The sequence below is a fragment of the Microplitis demolitor genome, chromosome 3 (genome assembly GCF_026212275.2).
Source record: "Microplitis demolitor isolate Queensland-Clemson2020A chromosome 3, iyMicDemo2.1a, whole genome shotgun sequence".
NCBI lineage: Eukaryota > Metazoa > Arthropoda > Insecta > Hymenoptera > Braconidae > Microplitis > Microplitis demolitor.
The window spans coordinates 18,092,358-18,118,527 of NC_068547.1; the positions used below are offsets into that span (position 1 = coordinate 18,092,358).

Below are 26,170 nucleotides of genomic sequence, written 5' to 3' on the forward strand. Positions count from 1 at the left end.
GGCGGCTCCAAGGCCACGTTGTCAGCTGACTCGACTGTGCCACCACTATGTCATTGGCTGGCTCCACCCTCCAACACAATAATAACGATCGCGGTACGTTGACGCGGGGGTGGTAGGCGTACCACACAGGAATCCTTTTAGGGGATGATAAGGACACGCCCAGATCGCCTTTTCATTTCCCGTAATCGACGGGCTTTTTAAACCACAACAAAGCTGCTACTGCTTTTGCTTACGCTGATGTTGATGCTGATGCTAATGCTGATGCTGCTATTGCTGTTACTGGCTGACACTACTGATAGCGCTTGTCAGATGCCAACTTGATGAATGTCATTCGGGTTGAAAAATGTATACTTTTTTTACTTTTAAGTTTCCTGTTTATTTTTTGTAAAAGTAAATAAAAGAATTGCAGTAAAAGATGTTCGGTCCTCTATTTTTTTATTTTTTATTATTGAAATTCAATTAAGAGTAAACCGTGGAATAAATTTTATGTTTTATGTAAAAATTACGTGGTCTTATTTAAATAAGAATTTACAGCAGAGTTTTTACTTTGGTAAAAATATAAAATGGATCGTTGATTTTTATTTTTATTGTTCTTATTTAAATATTACTTAAAGTTGGATGTATATACACGGTTATAAGCTTTGTACGGATCATAAAATAGCGTTTACACGATCTAATGGCTCGGTATACCGCGAAATGTCCCAACAACGAATCCTCTTTTCATTCGCACTACTGCTACGCGATAATAATACTGCCGAGAGTATCTCTACCCTTGGAGCTTATATATATGCCGACCGGCTGGCTGAATGGCTCGATGGCTGGATCGCTGGCTGGGTAAGGGAGAAGAAAAGCTCGCAGTTTAAAGTATCAAGGGTTGAAAAGCCTTAAAATGGCACGAACGAAATTTGGTCTTTTCTTTTTTTCACCACTCGACAAATTTATTTTATTTTTTTTTGTCTTTCTGCAGCTACTTTAATTGTTTATTAACATGTATTAGTTTCGAGTATTTATATAGTGACGAACAATAACAAGATAAGCTGCCGGATGAATTGGAAGTGTCGTTCAAGCACCAGAGATGAACAACGGGCCACTTGGATTAGAGTTTGGGTGAAGGATTGAGGGTGTGAGAAGAATATCTGTGTAGATATATAGATACATATTCTCTTGTTCGTCGTGTCGCAAACTCGTGTAGGACAGCAATGTGTGCTCTGTTGAGCCTCGTCGTTCGCTTGAATAAACTGTACGAGGCCTTCTGACCACCCTGTCAGGCACGCCTCGGGTTCGCGCCAACCGCCGCGGCCAACGTTCGAGGATTTAGATTCCAGAGGGTTTTACGCCCGACAACCGCTCGGTTAAACAGATTTTCAACTTCAATCGTCTTGTCTGTGTGCTTTTACATCAGTCTGATTTATTCGCTATTTACATGTCTTGCAAATTTATATATCTTTATCTTATTTAAATATTGTAGTTTTCTATTATAAAAAGTCATTAATTCAATTCAATTAATTCAAATCACATATATCTTTTATATAAAAATCTATTCTTATAGATAATTGTTTAAATCAGATATTATTTACTGTTAAAGGTATTCTCAGACAGTGCCCACACTTTTTTAAAATGTTCAATGACTTTCAATTGTAATAACCGCATTAAAATTTTAATAATTAAATAAAAAAAAGTTGAAGCAGTTACGATTCTGCCGAGGCAGATTTAAAAAAAAAATTATTTGCAATTGATGTCAATTAGGAGTTGAACGAAATTTGGAAAATTAATTTTAGTAAAATTTTCTTGTCAATATTTTAATTTGGAATGTCAAATTTTTAGGCTGAAATTTTCCAAAGTGCACAGAGGCTACTTCAAGATGTCTTTTAAAAAGATGATAAATTTTTTTTTTTACTCAAAGTCACCTTTTTTGGTATAAATACAGCATGCAAATGTTGGTTCCAGAGACAGAGAATATTTGTCTTGTTTTTCCTGCCTTATATTAATTAAAAAGTCATTTAGATGACTTATTTTACCACTATTTGCAATTTGCTTTTTGTCGTCACTTGTGTTAAGTCTTTTAAGTAGATGTTTTTTCGGTGACAATTTCTGATCGTTTTATCAACATATTGATGCCTTATCGATATGTCAAAAAGTAGCTTAAAAACTGATATAGATGTCACAAAGGCAAGTGTGCTACTTGAGTTATTTACCAAATTTCGTTCAACTCCTAATTGATGACAACTATATTTTTTTTTTAAATCTATATCTCAGTGAAATTGTAACTGCGTTGTCCTGTTTATAGTAGTCTCGGCGAAAAAGTCGTCCTAAAATGGGTAGTGGGGGTTTAGGAAATACGTGCTAACTAATGCTAGTGGAAGGACGAATTTTTCGCCGGGACTACTACAATTAATTAACAAAATTTTAATACAGACAGTTCAGTCATTGAATATTTTGAAAAAGTGGGGGGGGGGGACTGAGAATGCCCTTCAGCAAAAAACAAAAAATATATAAATCAATAAATACGTCGTAAATAAAATTTGTTTGGTTACAATCCGTCGATAAATAAATTTATGAAGCAATCAACAAAAAAACAATAGAATGAATGCTCTGTAATAAATTGTCAATAAAAAAATAAATACAGGATGAAAAAAAAAAATAAATTTTATTTTCACCTTTCTGCCTTCGGAGTTATATTGTCCGATCAATAGGAAGCGTTTAGTTGTTTAACTTCCCCAGTTGCAATGCCACCTTGGTAACCCTGTGTCCCTTCGCCCTTCGTCCCTCACAACACCGTGACCGTAATAAACCCAGAGCTCGTGTTGCGTGTACACTAAAAATCCAGGTTGAGTCGCCGGAACAACTAACAGAATCTACCAGCATCCCGACGATCAAGTAAGCTCGTGATTATTAACGATAAATCATCATCTGTAGCTGCCACGCACCTTTAATTACTTTTTTCTTTTGTATCTTTTGAAAACTAAGCCTATAAATATTGTCAGTCAGGATGCTGAACCGTCAGTATCTGGACTTGAGATGCAGCTCAAATGACCCAGGGAGGGTCCGTGATGAACGATCTCGTATTGACGAACGTCCGACGGCTGAAAATTTAACCCCTAGTCCGAAAATAGAACCTTGTGGCATTGAAAACTTTAATTACAAGCCGGTAAGCTGTTTATTTATATAAAATTTATTTATTTATTTGAAATTTGTCTAATAAAAAGAAAAGGAAGCAGGAGATTGTCCAACGGTTGATGCATTAAGAGAACGTACAGCAGACGATGGAAAACCTCCAGCGTATTTTCCTCAACCCGACGACAATATTCCAGCAATCGATGAAGGACCGATGGGTCCAGTGGGTCCTTGGGCAACTGGTCGGCCTGTTTTTTCTCCTAGGTCTGGAATGACTGGCTTGAGGCCGGTTGTTGATCGTTACTCTATGACTCGGTACACTCCCGCTCAGTGGCGGAGTCATAATCAAACTTTTTTTGATCAATCAAGTCGAATGATTAATAACGCCAGGTATTAACTTAAAATTTATGTTAACAAATAAATCAATAAGTAATTTTTTTAAATTTACTAGGACATTGGCGAAGAATGTACGAGAGCATAACAAAATAATTTATAGAGAAACAGACAAAAATCAACTGGAGAATAGAGACAGATTGAGTGGACGAGCTGGAGAAATTCATCACTGGAAAACGGAGCTCGAGCGTGCACTTATTGAACTCACTGACGAGATTGAATTACTTGAAACTGAGCATCGACGTGTTAAGCAATCACTCTCGGTGTTGACTATTCCTGAGTCAATTGCTGGTGAATTTTTGCAAATACGGTCAACAAGAATGGAACCTGATCTTGTACGTGATAAAGTTGAAGATGAACTTGTAAAGGTACTCATTAAAAAAATAAAAATAAAGAGAATAATTGATGAAGAGAACAAATATTAAAATTATTTAGGAGGTAGCATTGTGCGCTGTTGTAAGAGATGTACTTAATAAAACCCGTGAATCAATAGAAGATGAATTATCGGAATTAAAAGCTGTTAAAACACGCCTTGAATTTGATTTAACCGATAAAGTTGATGCTTATGCTAATGATTCAACGTGTGTTGGATTTACTAATGATTCTCCGTTAATTATGATGAAGCCTGGAGCTACGAGAGTTCCACCTGAGTAAGTTAAAATTATAATTAACTTTAACAGTTAAAAATGTGTTTAACTATTTAATAACTTTGCTTTCATTCGCAATCTATTTGTTTTTCTGCTGATGTATTTAATTATGTATAATAATAATTATTATTATTATGAATATTGTTATGAATTTACATTAAAGGCAATCATCGCCAGAAGGATATGATAATTTTACAAAAGAAAATTTGATAACTTGCGAAAATATTCGACAAAAATCGACATCTCTAAGAGCAACTTTAAATGATACTTATTTGCGAGTTGTCAGAGATTTGCGACAACAAGCGACTCAAGTTGACTTGGCATTGACGGAAAATGTCAATGTCACTGAACAAGTTTGCCAGGCATTGGAAAAAGAATTAGTTAATGTAATAATCATTATTGTTACTATGATTGTAATTAAATAACGTAAAAGTGCTAGTTTTTGACACTAAGACATTCACGCAAAGTTTACACTGTAAAAAATTAGCGAAATAAACGCAGAGTGAATGCGGATTTAAATGAAATTCAAATCACTCCGAAATCACTTAGCTGAGAAAACAAACTCCATATTTACTCCGTATGCGAAGTGATTTTTTTTAAAACTCCGAAACTCCGAGTCATGGAGTGAATTTTGATTGAATTAAAATCCGTAATCACTCCCAATTTTTTATAGTGTATATTTTATTTTTAATTATGAAATGCAAAAATTTTAATTAAACTATTGGAATAAAAATTCGAATGGACTCAAAAAATGTACAAATTTTTATTATGCTGGCTTAAATTGAGTCACCAAAAAATTATTATGTTACACTACAAAAAATATTATGGACTTAAAACTTATTGATAGCGGAGAATAAAAAATTTTAGAGGCTCTGATAATAATTATAGTGAAGTATAATAATTTTTTAATGACTCAACTTCCTATTTCAAGTTTGGCCGACAGGACGGTAAATATTTATACATTTTTGTCTCTATTTTTCTCAGCGTAGGACTGATTCAAATTTTTAAAATTGTAAAAAAATTTTAAAGGGCCCATGTTGCTCTCTTCTATGAAGAATATAATAAAAATTGTTACTACAAGAAGTAGAGAATATTTTGGGATATGATAGAATCGCGTAGATAAATCAGCTTATCCAAATTTGAAGTGCCCAGAACTAGAAACTCTACCCGACGAAGGAAAAATTAATTGATTTTTTAATGTTTTTTTTTAGTGTCTGAATCAATTATCAGATACCGAAAAATTAATTGAAGAATTGCGAGGAGCAAATAGAGGTTTGAAAGATGCTATGAAAGTGGCACAAACACGTTTGAGTATTCGGCTCGAGCGTAGAAATGTTGAAAATTGTCGTGACATTCCACAATATGGGTAATTTTGATTTTATTATTTATGTCATTTAATTAATTAATCAATTAATTTATTTGGTTGTTGTAAAGATTGATTGAAGAAGTGAAAACTATCGGAGAAAATTTAACGTCAATGGCTGATCAATTGCGACAAGCGGAGGAAACACAGGCGGGTCTAGTAAAATCCCGCGGTGACTTGGAACGTGAAATAATGGTAAAGAGAAAAACTCTTTACATAGATAGAGATCGTGGACAATTGTTACGTTCATTCTACCCCTCAGCAGAAGCATTGTCTGGCCACGTATAAAATCCTACTCCGTCCCCATTTCCAAGCTACATATCACGGCTCGACTGATATCAATGAATTTTTAATCCTTTTAGAATTACATTTTTACATTGTTCATTTTATCTTGTACTTTATATCTGTCTTATTTCATTTTTTATCATCCTACAATTATCTTATAATAAATTTTTTTCTTTTTTTTTCAATTAATTTTATAAATTTTAATTATTTTATAATTAAGTTTTTTTTTATTATTAAGGGTATTCTTCCAAGTAGTAGACTTGACTTTCTGACATCTATAAGATAGCAGTTTTGAGGTTGCTTTTCGACCTATTGAGTGCACCAAAATTTTGATGAAACGATCAGAAATTTATGTCATTGAAAAAATTCCTGCTTGAAAAATTTGACACAAGTGATGACAAAAAGTATTTTACAAATGATTGTCAAATAAGTTATCATCTTAACGATTTTTTAAATGAAATTACTTTTTTAAGGCGGGAAAAATAACACAAATTTTCTATGACTTTAGAACTGACATCTGTATCTCTTATTTATTTAAAAAAACTTGGCTTTGAGAAAAAAATAAAATTGTCTTGTCCTTTTAAAAGACATCTTTATGACATCTTAAAGTTGTCACTGTGCTACTTGGCTTAGATAATATTCTCTACTTTTTAAAAATATTCAATGACTTTTAGCTGTCGCAACCGTATTCAAATTTTTTAAATTAGGGTCATTCTCAGACAGTATTCAGATAATTTTTTTTAAATTATTTAATTAAATTTTAAACTGATAACAATTGAAAGTCATTGTATAGTATAAACATTCATTTATTTTTATCGGTCACGTTCAAATAAATTGTTAGGCTAACATTTAAATATTTATGAGAATATTTTTTATCAAGAAATAAATAATTATTTTTAAAATGTCTAGTAGCAAAACAAGATGTGAAACATCGAAAAAATTTTATGCACAGGATTGTCTTGATAGAAATTCAGTTTATTTTGATGACAAAGAATCTTCAGAGAATAATGAAATAAAATTAAGCACAAGAGAACAAAATTTGTATTATCCTCCAAAAAATCCTGAAGAGGTAATTTTTCTATGTACAAAATAATCGTTTGTTGGAAAATTTGTGAAAGTGCGGATGCGTTTATTTTTTATTGAAAATTTTCCTAATGAATTTAGAAGTTTGATTGGCTTTTAGTAATTTATGTTAGTTGATAGAATTAATTAAAAAATTAAAAAAGGATGTAATATTATCCTTGGAATACAAAAATGAATTCCAAAGTACTTGATTACTATTCTAATTACTAATTATATCAAATAGCTAGTTGAGCTCAACCAATAGTCAAATTGAAGCAGATATTTGACGTATACGTGAGATCAAAAATTAACTTCCATAAGATTTCTCTAGATGATCAACATTTTAACTCAAAAATTAATATGAAACATTTGACATCTCGATGACGTCTAAGTACAAAAAATTTCATTTCAATTTTGGTCTCTCTCACACGTAAAATTACATACAAACTTGATGAAAAATATCGGCTTTAATATTACGTCAAATTTATGTTATTTTACGTGTAAGAGAGCTAAAAAGTTTAACTGAAATATTTTATATCTACTGTACATCATCGAGATATTAAAAGTTTCATTACAATTTCCGAGCTGAAACTCTGGTTTCCTGGGTATAAAAAAAAAAGTTTTATTGATCGAAAGAGGTGAAGTTCTGCTTATAAATAATTAATTGAAATTTAAAGGCCTGTTAAATTTTCTAAGGGATTACCAGAACCGCAAGAATTAGAAGAAAATGAAGAAGAAGAATTGTGTAGAGATTCAATTTTAACATCAGTTGGTTGTTTATCAAGTTTGCCACTCGATAAATGGACAAATCTTGCTCAGCAAACGAGAACTAGACCATCAGTAGATAAATTTACCGTTTCACGATTTAGTCCCGCCGAATGGTATTTACACAATGAGGCTGTATCGCGAGACGCTGATGGATCGATTAATGATATCAAGTATTAAAAAATTTATTCATTACCCTGATAACACGAGTTGCTCGTCATAAAGTTGGTATTCATTAGTTTACGACCAACTTGACAACAAGTTGTCAACCACTTTTGGCCACCAACTATCTCAAAAAGTGTCTATTAACTTTGGAAATACCAACTTTTGCGGCCAACTTAGTGTCTAGTAAGGCTGTTAGTTTGACGCCAGTTTCGCGCCATTTGGCTATCAGGGTAATTATTCAAAAATTAAAAAACTAATGAATTATTGTAAATATTTGTATAGAAATATAGCTTTTACATCACAACAAACAGAAAACGAAATTTACAATCGCGTTGATGAAAATGATTTGGATAATAAATATTACTTAACAGTTAACGCGCGGAATTTATTTAATTCGAAGCGCGAATTGGAGCGCATTAACAAAGACGTAACGGATGAATTAGAGAGTACAAAAAATTTAATACAACAATTGATGAAGAGCAATCGTGCAGTACAATCAATCATAAATATCGACCAGGATTTAAAGCGTGTGAGAAATACGAGATCAGAAGAAGATCTTGTTCATGATTCAGTTACTGAAGAAATACTTAAAGTATTTTTTTATTTTCATTTTTATAAAAAAGTCAAATCTATATTTTACAAACGCAATTTTTTATTTAATTATACACTGATGATAATTAAATGAAAATATGTATATTTTTTTGAGTTTATTATTGATAAAAAAACAATGGATGATTTTAAAAATAAAATAAAATTTAGGAAGAAGCACTTTGTACAGAAATAATAAAATTAATAAAAAACTTTATCGAGGATGTAAGGAATAAAATAAATGAACTGAAGGATGCAAAACAACGACTGGAATATGATTGGTCAAATAAAAAAGACGCTTATGATATTGATACAGTTTGCATCGGTTTAAACAATAACTCTAAAACAATCCAATGGAAACCAGGATGTGCTCAATTGCCAGCTGGGTATTTTTGGATAAATAAAAACTAATAATTCTTTTCAGCTTTAAATTTATTTTATTTTATTTAATCCATTAATTATTAAAATTATCAATAGACAATGTACACCAGTAGGACATGAACAATTAACCAAAGAATCAATAGCGTACACTCAAATATCAATCAATAGATCTAGAGTACTTAAATTAAATATTAAAGATCATATTGATAGATTTGTTAAATGTTTACTACTCCAAGCTTGTCAAGTAGACGTTGCTTTAGCTAATAAATTCAACGAAACTGATCAAGCTTGCAGAAGACTTGAACGTGCTTTACTTGAGGTAATTTATTGATTATTCATCATTTTTATTTTCTCTCAATACACTAATTATTATGTATCATCATCATCATTATAAAATTGAGTGTTTAAAAAATAAAAAATTGGCTTTCCTAAAATGAATATTAATTTCTTCCTTTCACTGTTTAATATAGTTATTATGAAAGTTGTTTTTTTATATATTTAATAATATGTAATGACAGTACTTTAGATTGCTTTTTATTATTATTTAAAATGTGTTATTTTATTTCATATAAAACATTTATTATTTTTTTATTTTTTTAGTGTCTAAAATCCTTAGCTGATTCTGAAAAAGTTATTGTAGATACGTCTAAGGCAATAAGAAAATTAGACGCGCCAATTAAATGCGCTCAGACTCGTTTGAATATGCGTTTGAGACGTCAAGATATTGAGCAGTGTCGAGATTTTACACAATTTAGGTATCTATTGTTTTGTTAATTGTAAAGAAATTATCAGACAGTGTCCCCACTTTTTGAAATTATTCAATGACCTTAGTATTAAAATTTTATTAATTAAGTAAAAAATAGTTGAAGCATTAATTGAAAAAAAGACAACTAGTGATAAATTCGCCAAGATAGATTTAAAAAAAAATACTTTCAGTTGTTATTAATTAGGAGTAAACTCCCAATTGATCTCAACCGTAATTTTTTTTCATGATACCAGTATCGAAATTTGAATTTTCAGTATCAACAGCCAGTTGAAAGACGTTAATTTCAGTTTAATGCCACGAATTAATATTAGAAAACGCGTAAATTGTGGATGCGTTCAATCAGCGGACAGAAAAATTTGTGTTTCGTCCCTTGGGAAAAAAAAAATAATTTTTCTGCCCGCTGACTGAAGGCTTCTACAATTCAAACTCTGATACTTGTCATTTATTTAATAGTAATTTCAGACCATTAATTTCATTTACGTAAATAACAGTTCCGACTGTAATTAAATTTAATAAGAATTAGTGTCATTAATAAATAGTAGTTATTGTTTCTGCTTAATTGTAAATTACAAATGATAATTTACGCTTATGCTAATAGTTGATTACACCATTGGTATTAAATTAACTTGTTTCTGACTGGCTGCTGACCCTAAAACTTCAATTTTAAATTCAGGTAATCATGAAAAATAGTGAGTAAATCAGGAGGAAACACGATTTTAGACTGCGGGTAATATCAGCCCTCATCTATGACTCAGCCAATTTCACCCTGGTCTGAAATCTTTTTGTTTTATCCCTTGACACATAAGATACTATTCAAATTTGTCTCAGCAAAATTGTCCTTTTTTCAATTGTTGCTCTAATTTTTTTTGAATTAATTGACAAAATTTTGATACGCTTATGACAGTTGTCATTAAAAATTTTTAAAAAGTGGGGAGACTGTCTAAGAATGGCCTTAATAGATTTTTAAATAAAAAAGAAAATAATAATAAATAAAAAATCAATTTTTATTCAATGAATAGTTTAATTGATCAAGTTAAAGATGTTTCCGATGGTGTAAGTGCACTATCAAGTAAAATAAATCTAACTAAAGATAAAAGCGAAGAACTAAATAACTCATATAAAAAAATTCAACACGAAATAATGGTAAAACGAAAAAGTTTATGGATCGATGGTGAACGATGCCGAGCAATGAGATCATTCTACCCTTCAGAACAAACTCTCTACGGCTATCAATAAAAATAATAATAATAAATATTATTTTATATTTATTTATTTTAATAATCAAATGCTATTAATTATGACAAAATATTTAAAATTATAAAACCAATAATGAAATAAAAATAATAATGAAAAAAAAAAATTTTTTTTTATGAAAACGCCAAAGATTACTACACTGAAGTATATGTACAAATCACTTTACTTCTCGACAATAATAATAATGATAATAAGTAAAATAGTGATGATAAGTTAACTGATAGCTGGGTCATAAAATTGATATTTATGTACAGACAGTTTCTAAAAATTTTTATAACTTTTTTCCTGATGTTAGCAAACGAATATCAATTTAGACCTTTAAGTATTTCTTAATCTTATGCAATGTGATTAAAAGAAAAAAATCTTTTGCTCGTATGATTAAATATTAAAAAAAAAAAGCAATAAAATAAAATAATAAAAGAAAAAAATTACTATCTCGTTGATAATGACGTGTTGGTTATATAATATGTCGTAATCACTCATGAGCCATTTCTTAATTATAATAATAATATAACTAGAAAAATATTTATTTTTTTTAATTTTCAGTTCTGAAATCAACAGTTTCTGTGTATCTCATTTAACATTTGTTATAAAAAACAGTATTGGAAGTTAAGCTGAGCACAAATATTATTAATTGCGCAAATATTTTTATTTTTTTTTTTTTTTTCATTTTTTATTTATTTACTTTTTTTTTTTTTTTTAATAAATTTAATGCATATTTTATTCAGTCTCTTATAATGTACAATTCTTAATTTAAAATTAAAAATGCACCGTCAACGAGACTTAACGACTGTAATTATTATTATTATTAATATAAAAATATAAATTATAGTTAATAAACGAATAAGTAAAACAACTAAACTTATATCATAATAACTTGGCAGATAAAAATAAAAAAAAATTCTACTATTAATTTTTTCTTTTAATATTTATACAATTAAATTTAGTATGAAAATTTATAGAAGTATTTAAGTTGTTTCAATCAATGAATTTTCTTTTTTTTTTCTCTCCTCTATCACTATTTATATTTTTTTATATCAAAAATTTTAATTATATCTCGAATATTAACGAGATAATAATAATTATTACTATTATAATTATTAGATACATACATATCAAAAATTACGTATGAAAATTATATGAAAAAATATCGAATAACAATTATATAAACATTTTTTAATAACTTGAGGCATTGTAAAATATTTTTCTTTCATTTTTTATGTTTTTTTTTTTTTTTTGTAATATTAATTTTACTATTCTATGATACTCATTTCTTTTGTTATCATTATAATTGTAAATATTATTGTTATTATTATTATTATTATTATTATTAATTATCTTTATATTTATCGTCATGAAAACTTCATCTCCCAGCTATCGTGATTTATTATTGTTATATTTTAATTATATGTAGAGGGTCTTTGACGCTCAGTATGTAATATTATTATTGTTATTACAAATATTTTATATTTTATCGCCGCAGATTCTATTCCTTTCAACAAAAATATAGAAAGAAAAAAATCATTTTTTTTCTATGACTTGCGATATTCAAATATAATAAGAAACAAAACGCGTAATACTTAAGGGCATTCTTACAGTGCCTCTCACTTTTTAAAAATTTTCAATGACTTCCAATTATTGTGAGCATATCAAAATTTTATCGATTAATTAAAAAATAATTAAAACCTTAATTGAAAAACGGACAACTTACAATTTCGCTGAGATGTAGATTTAAAAAAAAATTACAATTGATATCAATTAGGAGTTAAACGAAATTTGGAAAATAAATTTCAGTAAAGTTTTCATGTCAATTTCATAATTAGAATTTTCAAATTTCTTAAGCTGAAATTTATTCAACAAATTTTATTTCACTAATTGATATCAGCGATAATTTTTTTTAAAGTCTATATCTCGGGGAAATTGTCTTTTTTTTAATTAATTAACAAAATTTTAATACGCTTATGGTTATTGAAAATGACACTGAAGTTAGCCGACGTCTAATAATTTTTGAATTCCTTTAAAAATGATAAATTAAAAAAAAACAAATATTTTCAAAAATTACGCCTGTAGTTTTTAAAATTTTCTACATGAGCATTATTTATAGTTTTTTTTTCTGCAATTAATTTGGTAAAAAAAAAAACATTCAAGAATTATTAAATGTCGTCTAACTTCAGGGTGATAGTTGAAAGAAATTTCATATTTTTAAAAAGTGGGGGACACTGGCTGAGAATACCCTCAAGTCTCAACTTCTACGACTAAACTCATTACTATCCTCACCATCATTATTACCATCATACTCAACTTTTTTTTTGTTTTCATATTTTTTATTCCATTTATTAATACGCTTAATCAGTATATATAATAAAGTATAAATATTTAATAAGCGGATATATAATGATACAATATTTACAGGAAGATGTATGACGACCAAAACTAAGCCTGAAAGTCTCGTAAAAAGCACAACTCTATCTTGTAATTAAATTAATATTTTCAAGGGAATTCAATCCAAAAAAAATGTCACTGTTTAATTATTTTTTTTTCTTATTCTTTAGTAAGAATAATAAATGCAGAAAACTATCGTCATTATGCAAGAAGAAATAATTATGGCTCATAAAAAACATCCACAATCAACTCAATCTATTCGGAAAAAATTATTGTTGTTTTTTTTTATATTTATCATTTATCATTATCGATTATCAATTACTGTTTCTAAACACTCAAACTAATTATTATTTTTAATTTATAAGACGCGCTGCAATTAAATACTTCAAGTGATGAAGTTTAATAAAACATTGTCTTAATAAAGTCGAAACATTAATTTCAAATCTGATATATAATCGACTTTCAAAGTACGCCGATAAAATATAGTGGAAAAAAAATAAACATGCATTATTAATTATAAATGTCATGAAAAAAATAAATATCAATTTTAAACGAATGATTGTAGTAAATTGAATGAGATATTTTCAAAGTTTTAACTTTGTATTTAATATTTTAATGTTACTGATTTGAATATAGTGAATAGTATGAATATGAAAAGTTTTTAAAACGAAACGATAAACTTATTGCCATTTAAATATATAAATCATTCATACATTTACGCTTTTAATCACACATTTATAATTATTTATCATTATCAATAATAATAAATCTATCTGACTTACGCAGGTACGGAGTCTATTTTAAAAATCACACAGATTATGCTACCAACGGCGTACATTGCTCTGTTAATAATTCTTCAAAACTTACAGACTCCGCGTAACCACGTGCTATTAATTCATCAGCAAGGGATATCACCTGAAAAATAAACAAAATAATAATTTTATTATTATATAAATTTTATTTTAATTAAAAACAACAATAATAATAATAATAGTAAATAATTTATTAACTTACCCCATATTTAGGTAATGTGATATATAAACTGATGAAAACTTCTGTATCAATATATCCTTCGATCTGTGCTTGACTAATACAATTACTACAAAGTTGAGCTACTACATCGTACGCTTCTTGCGACCATTCGCCTATAAAAAAAAAAAAAAAAAATTGTAAATATTATCAATTAACATAAATACAGTCTTCAATTATCGGTATAATTTATTTTTGTACAGTTATTTTATTAAAGGTGTGCGAATCGGATTCAAATCGAATCGTTTTGAAATTCGAAACTTCAAATTATTCGTCAATCTTAAAATTATCCGAAAGTTTTTGAATTATTTGTAGCTTTTCAAATTACTCGATTAAAATCGAGAAATTCTGGTCAACTTTCAAATATTCAATTTTTTATTTTATGGTAAGCTCAGTTTTTAAAGTAATCAAAAATGATTTTTTCGTAGATTCGTGCCTTAGCTCTATTTACCTTTAACGATAATTTAAACTATTGAAAAAAATATTACAACTTTAAGTCGTTGAAAAGAAAATTTTTGAATTATTCGTAAATTTTCGAATTATTCAAGAATTTATGAGTTCGGAAAGTTTCGTAATATTTAAAAATATACGAATTATTCGACTCGATACGAATAATTTGTAAGTTCATACTATTCGCACACTCCTATATTTTATTTACAAGTCATTCTAATCTAATACTGACTAATAAAAATTAATTTCATTATCAAGTTTTGCAAAAGTAAGCATTTGGTAAAATCAGATAAAATTTGAATTGATAAAATATTTTAGCCTATTAATTATTGTTAAGTTGACTAATACGACGGTTCTGAATTACATATGAAAAGTAAAACAATGTTCTATTTATATATATTTCTATAAAACAATAGTTGTAGTTAAAGAAAAATTTTTCATGTATTATATGACTTTTCATTAGATACCAGAAGATGCCACATGCTTACTATATTCGAAACGCCGTATCATGACTTATTGAAATAAAATAAAAAAACAGCCTATAAATATCGGTTAGCCTTGACTAATATTATTTATAATTACCGACAATAGAAGAATATAATAACTGTCAACATTTAAATGCTCGATGTTTTTACTTTATGTTGATTTGCGAAAATTAATTAACATTAATCATGCATATGAAATAAAATTGATAAGAAGGCTGTACACAAATGCGATATCAAGTAATGTCACATGATATTGGATAGTGTTTTTGTCTACTTATAATCATAATTAAAATAATATTGTTTATGCATACCAAAGTCTAACAAAGTTGTGATAAAACAAAGAAATATTGCAATAGATAATTTTCAAATTTATTCTACAAAAGTTGTCAGATAAAAAAATGAATAAGACTTACCGGCAATAGGTTTTACATTAGCTAAATTAACTTCTAAAGTTTGGAAAGGCAATGTAAGAAATTCAGATCTTATTTGACGCATTTCAGAACTGCCAAATGTCCAGAAACCACCATGATCAACTAAACGCACTAAATGTTGTAAACCTTCAGCATCTGGTTCTTCAACAAAAGCTCTAACCCATTTATCGTACCAGGGTGCAACGACAATCATACCGCCTGTAAATTAATAAAGATAATTAAAAAATACATAATAATTATTATGATGGTTAATTAAATAATGAATAATTTTGCGAGTGAAAGTGAGAAGAGAAATAATAGTATAGAGAGATAGTATAGATACAAGACAGATATTGAAGGGGTAGATTGTTGAATGAATAAATGAATGACGACACTTACGGTTAAGTTGGTCTGGCACATGAGGTGATTCGACAGTGCTATAGAATTGTGTCATGTTATAATCTAATAGCTTCAATGTGGGATACGTAGGATGTGTGGGTAATTGTATGAATAAACGATTTGGTTGTAAAATATGACACACCAATACATCATTATTGAGACCGTCAATTAATTGGAGTTGCATTAATTCTGGCACCCATATTATTTCTTTGGGTGTTGTCGTTATATTAACTTGTTCAAATGATAAGTCTGAGTAGTTTCTTTTCGAAAACTTTTGTCTAATTAAGTCTAATGCTCTCGTAATATTTTCTGATAGTCCTTCAATTATACATAATCTTAAGTTTTCTTCTGTTGGATGAAAATCAATGGTGATGTTAACATTTGCTTGGTCATTGAGACTTTTTATTGAATATCCCTGTCTTCCGATAAGTTTTCCAACGTATTTTTCAGGAATTATAAATTCATAAAATATTTTGTCATTAGTTTTTGATACTTTTCCATTAATACTTCCACCTGTTTATTCATAAATAAATATAAGTTAGTAATAATTTTTGCAAATAAAAATAAAAATATATTAAAATAAATGAAATTACCTTTTCCACTGTCTGTACTGCCTTCACTTCTGATATCATCATTTACACTGCCGTCCAATACACCAGAAACAGGACTATGATTTGCAGAATCTCTTTCAGATAAAGCTTGTCCTGTTTTACTCTCATCAGTTGTGGAAACAGTGTCATTTGTTTTATCACAAGTTTCAATGCTAATTGAACGTGATCTTATTTGAGGAGTTGCAACAACTGTTTGTTCTAATTCTTCTTGATCTTCTCCTTCTACTTCAATTTTATCCTCTTTCTCTTGGGTTTTGTTCTCAACTTGTTCCTGCTTATCAACTGATTCAACATTATTGACAATAACTTGCTCTGAGACAGGGTCAGAACTTGTATTATTATTGTCCTCGATATTTTCAAGAATAACTGGAGGTTTTTTACGAATCATCAAGTCAAAATTTGATGATTTTGGATTACTGCCCAATACTATTTCCTTCATTTCAGGCAAATCCTCGACGTCTTCATACCAAGGTAAACTATTACCCGATGATTTTCTTGATCTCATTGACATTGACATTGTCATTGAATCTGATTTCTTCATTGGTATATCTAAGCTTTCACTTACTTTGCGCGGACTACAAGTAACAACTGATTCTTTTAATGATACTCGATTTAATGTGTTTATTGAGCCAAATGAATCTTCAACGTGAATTCCCGAGTCGTATAGACTCAAATTATTATTTTTCGGTATATTTATTTCACCGTTTGACTCATTAGCTGTTGATGTTGTTGTTGTTACTGTTGATGATTTTTTATCCGACTTGGATATCCCACCGGGGTCAACTCGATCTACTCCTCGACGTTTGTACCAAAAAAACCCAATAATAAAAGCAAGTGCCGGAAAACTCCACTTCATTAATTGTAAATTTTTGACAGACATGATTGGTGTCCACGGTAGCCGTTTTTGTGGAAAAATATTAAAAGCTAAAAAAAAAATAATCTAATGATACCCAAGTTATTTAATGAAATTAATGTTTGCAAAAAAATTAATGACAAGTAAAAATCTTTTTATTTTTGATAAACGAAATAATAAAAAATAAACTTATAATTAAAGCAAATCAAAATTTCCGTTTAATTATTTGTAATTAGATATTTTTTTAATGGTTCAAACTTTTAAAAGTTGTAATTATTTTTTAAAATTCTAACAAAGAGAATAATAAGGAAAAAAAAAATACTTTGTTACCTTGAACAATAAAAAAAAAACGTAATAACCCGGGGCTATTAAAATTACTGACTAATTTATCGATAACTGCCGATAAAGACAATACACATTAAACCTGTATTGAAGTTACGCTGATATATATTTTTTATCATAAAATTTTTCTAAAAAAGCTACGTGGCATTAACATAAATAAGTTTAAAAATCAGTGCATTTACATTGATTTGAATTAGAATAATAAGAAGAAAAAAAACGATAGATCGATCAATCGATAATAATTGAGCGGTGAAGAAATTTTGCCACGTGTGTTCTTGAATTGGCAGACTCTAAGAGGCCGAAGAGAATGTAACATACGAGAGCAAAAATCTCGTTGAACTTTCTCAGAGAAGTTGCCTCAAGTGCGGGCGACCGGTTTTATTCCTATGGCCAATTCGCATGCACACAAGCTGTCGTTAAATATCATTTAAACTTTTTCACAATACATACACATATGTACATGTATACATAACAACTATTCTCTATATTAACAAACTTTGCGAATAACTTTACTCCTAATAATAATAGTAATAGTGATAGTGATAATACAGCGTAAAAAAACAGTAAATTATAAAAAACTAATAATCAACTGTCTAACAATATAACGAATACAATAAATCACGGTAAATTAATTTTTATCAACTTGGTCTTTAAATCAATCAATCGATACTCATGTACTAATGTATTAATACACCAACTGGGACATATGGTTTACATAATATTAAAATCAATTCAATTAAATTACAGCTTAAATTATAAATTAATTATAATTTTGAAGATTTATATATAAAACTTTTTTTGTAATAAAAATAATTTATTTTAAACCGATAAATTATTTTCTATCGGATTATATTCAATATGGAATTAATGAAATTTTAGCTCCGAAATTTTTTAATTTTTTTGTGGGAAAAAAATAAAAATAAAATTGTAGTGAACTTACCGAAGTAAAAGCCATATTGATTATAATTTAAATAAACAAAATATAATAACTTGATAAATTGAATTAGAAATCGTCGGTAAACTCGATGGTGAGTAATAAGAGCAATAAATAAATTTGAAATTAAAATAAGAAAATAAAATGTTGAGCGTGATAATTATTATAAGGTGTCCGCGAGTAGCGATCGTGATACTGCGGTCTATGACAGAGCAACGACTTAAACTTCCTGCACGTGGTCTTACAGCAGAAAGGCGACTGAAAACTGGTCTACCCACAGCGGAACGCAGACGCGCCGCGCCGCTAAACAGCCATCGAATACTACGTGTCTACATGTAATATATAATAATAATATCCACAACTCGAGTAGCAGGCAGCGGTCGTCGTGCCGTTCGACTTAAAATCAGGCGAGAATAACCAGATAAGAGCTACCACAGGTACTAAGACTATTACGTCGATTTTCCCATTTGAAATTGCCCTCTATTATTTTTTGTTGTTATTTATTATTCAATATTAATAAAATTATGAGTTTGTTAACATTTATACATAAACATTGTGAACAATATTGCAGATAAGAAAAAAAAAATAAACAACAATAAAACGTGGTTTTATTTATCATACATGGAAAAAAATGAACTATATAAATTGAGAAACGACAAGTAATATATATGTACTGTAAAAACTGAGAGTGAATTCGGTGTGACTACAGATTTTATTTGAATTCAAATTCATCACTCGAAATTCCAGAGGTAAAAACAATCACTCTGCATACGGAGTAAATAGAGAGTTTGTTTTCTCAGCTAAGTGATTTCGAAGTGATCTGGATTTTATTTAAATCCGTATTCACTCCAATTTGGTGTTTTAATACTAAAGTCAAAAATAAACTCTCCGGAGTTAATTTCACTCAAAGGGGATTAAATACACAGTCATCCGCTCCACATTTACTCCGTAAATTTTTTATAATGCAGGCATTACACTAAAAAGTTTTGGGAGTGAATGCGAAGCAGATGACTGTTTAGTTGATTAATCCCCTTGGAGCGAAATTTACTCCGAAAGAAGTTTATTTTAATATTAAAACTCCGAATCGAAGTGAATGTGGATTTAAATAAAATCCAGGCCACTCCGTTGAAAAGATAAACTATATACTATTTGCTCTGTATACGAGGTAATTTTTTTTTTAAAACTCCGAAACTCTGAGTGAATTCGAATTTAAATAAAATCTGCATTCACTCCTGATTTTTCGCAGTGTAAGAAACTAATTTATTGTAATTGATAAATAGTCTAGAAAAATAAAAAGAAAAATTATATAGGAAATATTTTCACGTTATATTCAATAATTTTTTTTTATTTATTGTTATTATAATTTGACCACTTGATCAAAGTGAAAGAATAATAACAAGTAATAGTATAGGAATAGAATGTAGAAAATCCTAGTTCACTTGTCTCAACAGATTCCAATGCATGATAACAACGTGACGTAAAGCATATAAAGGTATTGGTAATTCAATGTAAGCTTGGAATGTCAGTCAAGTTAACTAACAACTTTAACTAGTTATATATTTTTATATATGGATATAGTAGTAATAGTAGTAGTTTTAGTATATATGGTTTTAATCAGTGAAGTAACCGAAAAGTTCACGGGTATTAGATAATTTACACAGATAAAAAAAAAAAAATAAAAATTTTTGACCATTCGACAGAGAATTAGAGAAGAGAGAGAATTAAAAAAAAAACATCGACGGTCCTTTGAAGAAGAAAAAGTTAAAATTGATGAATGTCTAGCTTTTCGGAGCAGGTATCAGAGATGCATCCCTGTGGGACTAAGAATATATATCATAAAGAAAGTTTTTAAATTTACTAGCACGTTATTCATTTATTTGAGTATTTTTCAAGTGGAAAAATTATTTTATAGTTGTCTGATAAAATTTTCACTATTTGAATGAGGCAATGGCTTTAATGTGAGACGCTATTATAAAACAGTCAAATTATCAGTGAGCTTACGATAATCGATAGTTAAGCGATACACTAAGAAATTATTTTTAAACTACTTTTTCATTACTACTTTATGAAGCTTGTTAACAATTTAAATTACGGTCTATATCATTATATTGTTTATATATTGGATTTGAAAAAACTACTAATAAACGTTTCCGATTGTAAATTAAATTTTTTAAATAAATAAATTCAAGTCAAATTTATCCCTACTAATATTTATAAATTTATACAAAAAAAAAAAAATTCTTGGCGCAAAAAGTTTTTATTTGTCCTAAGAAACTTTTTGCATTATAAATTAAAATTAAAAATTTTCTTGTAGTGAAAAAAATTTTTTGGAGCAGGAAAAAATTTTTTGATACAAGAAAAAATTATTTGCGCCGAGAAATTTCTTTTTACCCTAAGAAAATTTTTATTTCATAGTGAAAAACATTTTTTGCGTCAAACAATTCTTTTTTTTCTGTGTACTACTATTAAAAAAAAAGAATTTATTATTTATCAACTTGTCAGATTAAATGAAGTTAAAATAATTTTTTGTACGTTCGAACATATATAATTATTTAATAAATATCATTTGCTTTAAAGCAAAGTTTATATGAGTTTAATAATTTAATGATTCATTGAGGTTGAAATAGTTTTAACTGTTTGTTCATTAAAATTAAAAATTTTTAAATATTTATTGTTTGATTTTACGCTCGATTTTTATCAATAATTTTAAAAATAAATTTTTATGACGGTTATTATTGATCGGAAATTTATAAATGATCAAAATATTTTTTCATAATTTATTAGTTTAAAAAAAAATATTACGTATCAATAAATATTATTTGATTTTGATTAAAATATTTTTTTTTTAACATCAACGATTTGATAAAATAAAAACAAATTTAATTGTCTTGATTATTAATTATAATTTTGTTTAAAACTTTTATAAGCCAATTGATTTTGAAAATACTTTACTGTTCATATTTCACATCATAATTAAAATTATTTTCAATTTTTTCAAAATTAATAAAATTAATTATTCATAATAATTAATATGAAAAATAATATTATTAAGCAAAAACGTGTTGTTGTATAAAGATAAAGAAATTATAAATAAAATAAATGAAGAAAAAAAAAATTAACGTTCCCAAAACAAACTGTATGTCTACACGTGTTTGTAATAATAAAGTAGAAGTAAAAAAAAATTATCGTCACTCAAAATACAAATGACTTTTTTAGCTTTCTCTTATAAATTATAAAAACTTGATGTTATTGTCAAGGCTATTTTTGTAATAAGCAAATTTATGTTACTCCCTCCATTTCCGTAGTATTAAACATCTCTATTCTCATAAATAAATTCATTTCATAATTTTGTAAATTAATTTTCTTTATCAAAAATCATTAACTACAATTTAAAAATTGACTGCAAAAGATTTATAATTAATTCAATTTAATTTATTGATAAAAATTATAAATTAAAAAAAAATTTTTTTCATGTTCCCGAAGATCAAAACGAAAATAAAATTGAAAAGTACAAAATCTACTGGAAGACTAGATATCTGAAATGTTTTGCATATAAATGCTGGTAAGCCAACGGAAAATATTGGACTAGCCCCCAAACCCGAAACTATTCCTTAAGCAGTCAAATTGCATGAATTTTTTTTCCTTTTCGTTGCGCGAAAAACGTTCCTATCTTCAGGTACATGAAATTTTGAGATTTTCTTAAATCAAAAGACTTAAAATCCCTCGACAAATTTCTTTAAATGTGAAAAAGAAAATGGGTGGCGTTTCCTCTAACAAAAAACATTTTTGTCTTGAATAAAAATGTTCCAGAAGTTAACAAACGATTAACAATTTTCAAAAATAAATTACAAAAAATAATAAAAATATGCACATGTACAAAATTTAATAAACTACAGGTGCAATTTTTTAAAAATGTTGTTTTTATTATTTATCACTGAAAAAAATCCAAAAATTATTAGACATCGGCTAACTTCAGTATCATGAATAAGAACCATTGTAATAAAATTTAAGCTTAATAAAAAAAATTTCAACAAATGATTGAAATCACTTAAGTAACTCAATTATTATTGAGCACACATTTTATAAAAATATATTATCAGTGTTTAATATCATCTGTGTCAATAACTGCCCGAATTATTATTTCCTTTCCGTACACACAATAATTAATAAAAATATAAGACTTAAAATAAATTAAGATATTGTTATATACCAAAGAAATAATTACAGGACAGACACCACTTCTAATTCACGACCTAGTTAACAAGTTAGATCAACAATTAAATAATAACGTTAATTATCTCACACTAATAAAACTAAATATTATTTTATTTAGTAAATCTCTTAGATATTTAATCATTTCTGAATTACATACAACGGAAATAAAAATAAATATTTTCTACTGATAAAAATTAATAAAAATAAATAAAAATATCCGCTATCAACTACCATTTTTTTTTGTAATTGTCAAAAAAAATGTATATAAATATATTGATAAGTATGATTAAAAAATAAATTAACATGTGTTAAAAAAAAAGTATTAGAGTAATTTGATCCGAACCAAACTACTTATCAACATAAATAAATAAATTAAACAAAACAAACTCGTACTGAAAAATAATAAACAGTATTATTGTATTCGTAATTGCAATTGCATAAGAAGTAGTAATAGCTAGTATTTGAAAAAAAAAAAAAAAAAAAAAAAAAAAAAAAAAAAAAAAAAAAAAAAAAAAAAATTTCAAACAATTATGCATTACACAGCAAAAGTACAAAGAATGTTATGCGTGACTTACACATATCATTAAATCATACATTAATTTATTATAAATTATCTGTAATTGATGTATAGATAATTTAATAAGATAATAAAATTATAAATAATTGTAAAAAAAAACAATTAATTTGTAGATAAATAAATAAATAATTAATGGCATTTTGATATATTTATAAATAATAATATAGTTGAAGTGTAAGTAATAAAAATGATAGATTTATTAGACAGTAAAAAAATGAAGTTGAATTAAATAAATGTTGCGTTTTGGAATTCATTTGCGTCCATATTGTCCTCACCATGAGCGACTCAAATGCCGGAAGATATTTATAAAACGTTATCACAAATAAAAATAAATTGTGAGAAAGTAAGAATATGATATATTTGTAAATAAAAGAACTGTAGTTTAATGACCTGAGTATTTAAATGTTATTTTGGCGAGATAAATAAACTGTAAACGTATTGTATAATAAATAAAAAAAATAAAATGAAAAAAAGCCGTGCGGCAGTCGTATATGCACACGAGGGCGGCGATAATATATAGACGCCGGTATAATATATTTTTTTATATATAATGACTTACCAATTATTATGATACTTAGGATAATATTGTTGATGATTGTATCCGAATATCAATTATCTGTATGACACAGTCCACTTAATTATTGTTTATATTTATTTATAATGTTAATTTTAAAAATTTCACGTGAGCACAAATGTTTTTTCGTTGACTCGCTTACCAGGCAATATGGCGTTATGGAGTCCCACGACCACGATGGATTCCTACACATACAATACACAACCTACAAATACTCGTTTTCGTGTTTGTGTGCTCGTCTATTATATGAACATGTAAATATAGAATATAGATGAGTTTCAATGTCTGCATGTGTGAGTAAGTCTTCTTTCTTTTAGCAGCGCCGTCTATTGAAATATTTAAGTACAAGGAACTGCTGCTGTTGAAATTATCAGGGATGACAACGTTAGAATTTATATTGCACTAGGTCATGTTTATTATAATAATAATAATAATAATAATAATTGTCTATTTGAAATTAATTAAAAATTTTATGAATCTGAACGTAGCTGACAGTTGTCAATTTTTTGAATAAGTGATTTGAACTTGAATTCGATAAAATTTTTAAAAAATGCGCATTTATAGAATTTTGAAATCAGAATGTGCATTTTTTTTATCGTTATATTTTTAATTGTTTCATTCGTTTATTTGTAATTTAAAATTTATCTCACATCTGCTACATTCATACTCATAAAATTTTTATATTTTTAAATTTTTTGAAGCTGCCATTGTTTTTTATCAATAAATGAATAATAAGAATAATATTTATTTATACGTTGAGAATTTATTTTATCGACCAATGATAATAAAATGGCTATTGCTCAAAATTTTAACAGAAATTTAAATTTCCGCGGTAGAATAAACCATGCGCGCGCAAGTATGCCAGCCAATAGACGCTGCGCATTTATCCCCACGACGCTGCGCTGATCAGCCATTTTTTATTCAGTTCTCAACGGAAATACGCTTGTTAGACAAGACGCGATGATCGGTGTGAATCATTTGTTTTTTTTACTAATTACTATTCATTGTTTCAGTATAAAAAGTATTTAAATAATTTCTTCGTAGCTTTTAAAGTAATGATTTGTATAAATTAACGAGTGACAATTGAAAGTTTAATTATAATACAGTAAAGTTAGGTACAGTGTCCAAAGTGTTTGTGTTTGATATAAATAATGATAATTAAACTTTAAACTTGTTGTGCGTTTGTGATTAAAATTATAAGTGATAAATTCAAGTGATAATGTTACAAATAAGTTATTTACAGTTTCGAGTGTTAATAAGTACGAGTGTTTGTTTAGTTAAAAGTGTCGTCAGTCGTGTAATGTTCAGCAATCGTTATTGAGTGTCGTTGTCGTGTTAATATTTCAATAATATTTTTCATAAAAAAATTTATTTCTTTATAATTAATTCGGGATAGTTCGTAAATTAGTAGACAATTAACAGTTTTTGGAATTTTTTTAACAAATGAATTATAAAAAAAAAAAAATGCATATACAGAAAATGAAAAAAAAAATTATAAAAGCAGTTTAAAATTTTTTTTTTTTTGTAATTGATTTCTTGAAAAAAAAAAAAAATTCAAAAATTATGAAACGTCGGCCGACTTCAGAATTATAATTCTGGTTTTTTTTAACAGTTATTTTAAAATAATTTTCAAATTAATTGGTCTCTTAAAATTTTTTGAATCATAAAATTAACCCGTGATAAAACAAAAAATCCTCAAAAATAATTTTTAAATAAAAAAATAAATCTTAAAAATTTTTTAAACATAATTTTATGAGAGTAAATATACCAGACATGAGACATTTTACAAATTTTAAGTAAATAAATTAAAATAACGAAATTTAAAAAAATGCACGAACTCATTTTTCATTAATCTAAATACGCATTTTTTAATTTTCACTCTACAGACATTTAATTTATTTATTCAAAAATTTAAAAAATTGCTACTTGTGAGTTACATTCATACTCATAATTTTAAAAAAATAAAATCACTAACTCCCGCCATTGTCCAGTTTTAAAATACCAAAATATGATAAATATCAAGTGAAGTTTAGTTACCGAAGGTTGGCAACAAAGTTGTGACAAATATCGATCGAAAAGCGCGCGAACTGTAGACTCTCGTGCTTAAAAATTCACAAAATGGCCGC

General features: G+C 27.6%; 3 protein-coding genes across 4 annotated transcripts; 2 read left to right on the forward strand and 1 right to left on the reverse strand.

Annotated features, from left to right (window-relative positions):
* Positions 1-2,989: 2,989 nt before the first annotated feature.
* LOC103572986 (tektin-4-like) lies at positions 2,990-5,805 on the forward strand. The gene is made up of 7 exons (XM_014442698.1): positions 2,990-3,148; positions 3,212-3,504; positions 3,566-3,875; positions 3,943-4,157; positions 4,318-4,540; positions 5,366-5,520; positions 5,589-5,805. The coding sequence occupies exons 1-7, from the start codon at positions 2,990-2,992 to the stop codon at positions 5,803-5,805; spliced, it is 1,572 nt and encodes a 523-aa protein (XP_014298184.1).
* Positions 5,806-6,703: 898 nt separating this feature from the next.
* LOC103572985 (tektin-4-like) lies at positions 6,704-10,765 on the forward strand. Its single transcript, XM_053737418.1, has 7 exons — positions 6,704-6,871; positions 7,561-7,802; positions 8,077-8,386; positions 8,635-8,768; positions 8,860-9,082; positions 9,364-9,518; positions 10,549-10,765. The coding sequence occupies exons 1-7, from the start codon at positions 6,704-6,706 to the stop codon at positions 10,763-10,765; spliced, it is 1,449 nt and encodes a 482-aa protein (XP_053593393.1).
* Positions 10,766-10,777: 12 nt separating this feature from the next.
* Positions 10,778-24,228, reverse strand: LOC103572972 (KH domain-containing protein akap-1). Of its 2 annotated transcripts, none has more exons than XM_008551807.3 (6): positions 24,030-24,228; positions 16,532-17,473; positions 15,939-16,451; positions 15,543-15,758; positions 14,180-14,310; positions 10,778-14,080 (listed from the first exon to the last, which is right to left on the reverse strand). In XM_008551807.3, the coding sequence occupies exons 2-6, from the start codon at positions 17,427-17,429 to the stop codon at positions 13,982-13,984; spliced, it is 1,857 nt and encodes a 618-aa protein (XP_008550029.1). In that variant the 5' UTR covers positions 17,430-17,473; positions 24,030-24,228; the 3' UTR covers positions 10,778-13,981. The 2 variants fall into 2 exon arrangements, with proteins under 2 accessions (XP_008550029.1, XP_008550030.1); XM_008551808.3 differs by lacking the exon at positions 24,030-24,228 and adding an exon at positions 18,685-18,948.
* Between the last annotated feature and the right edge of the window lie 1,942 nt (positions 24,229-26,170).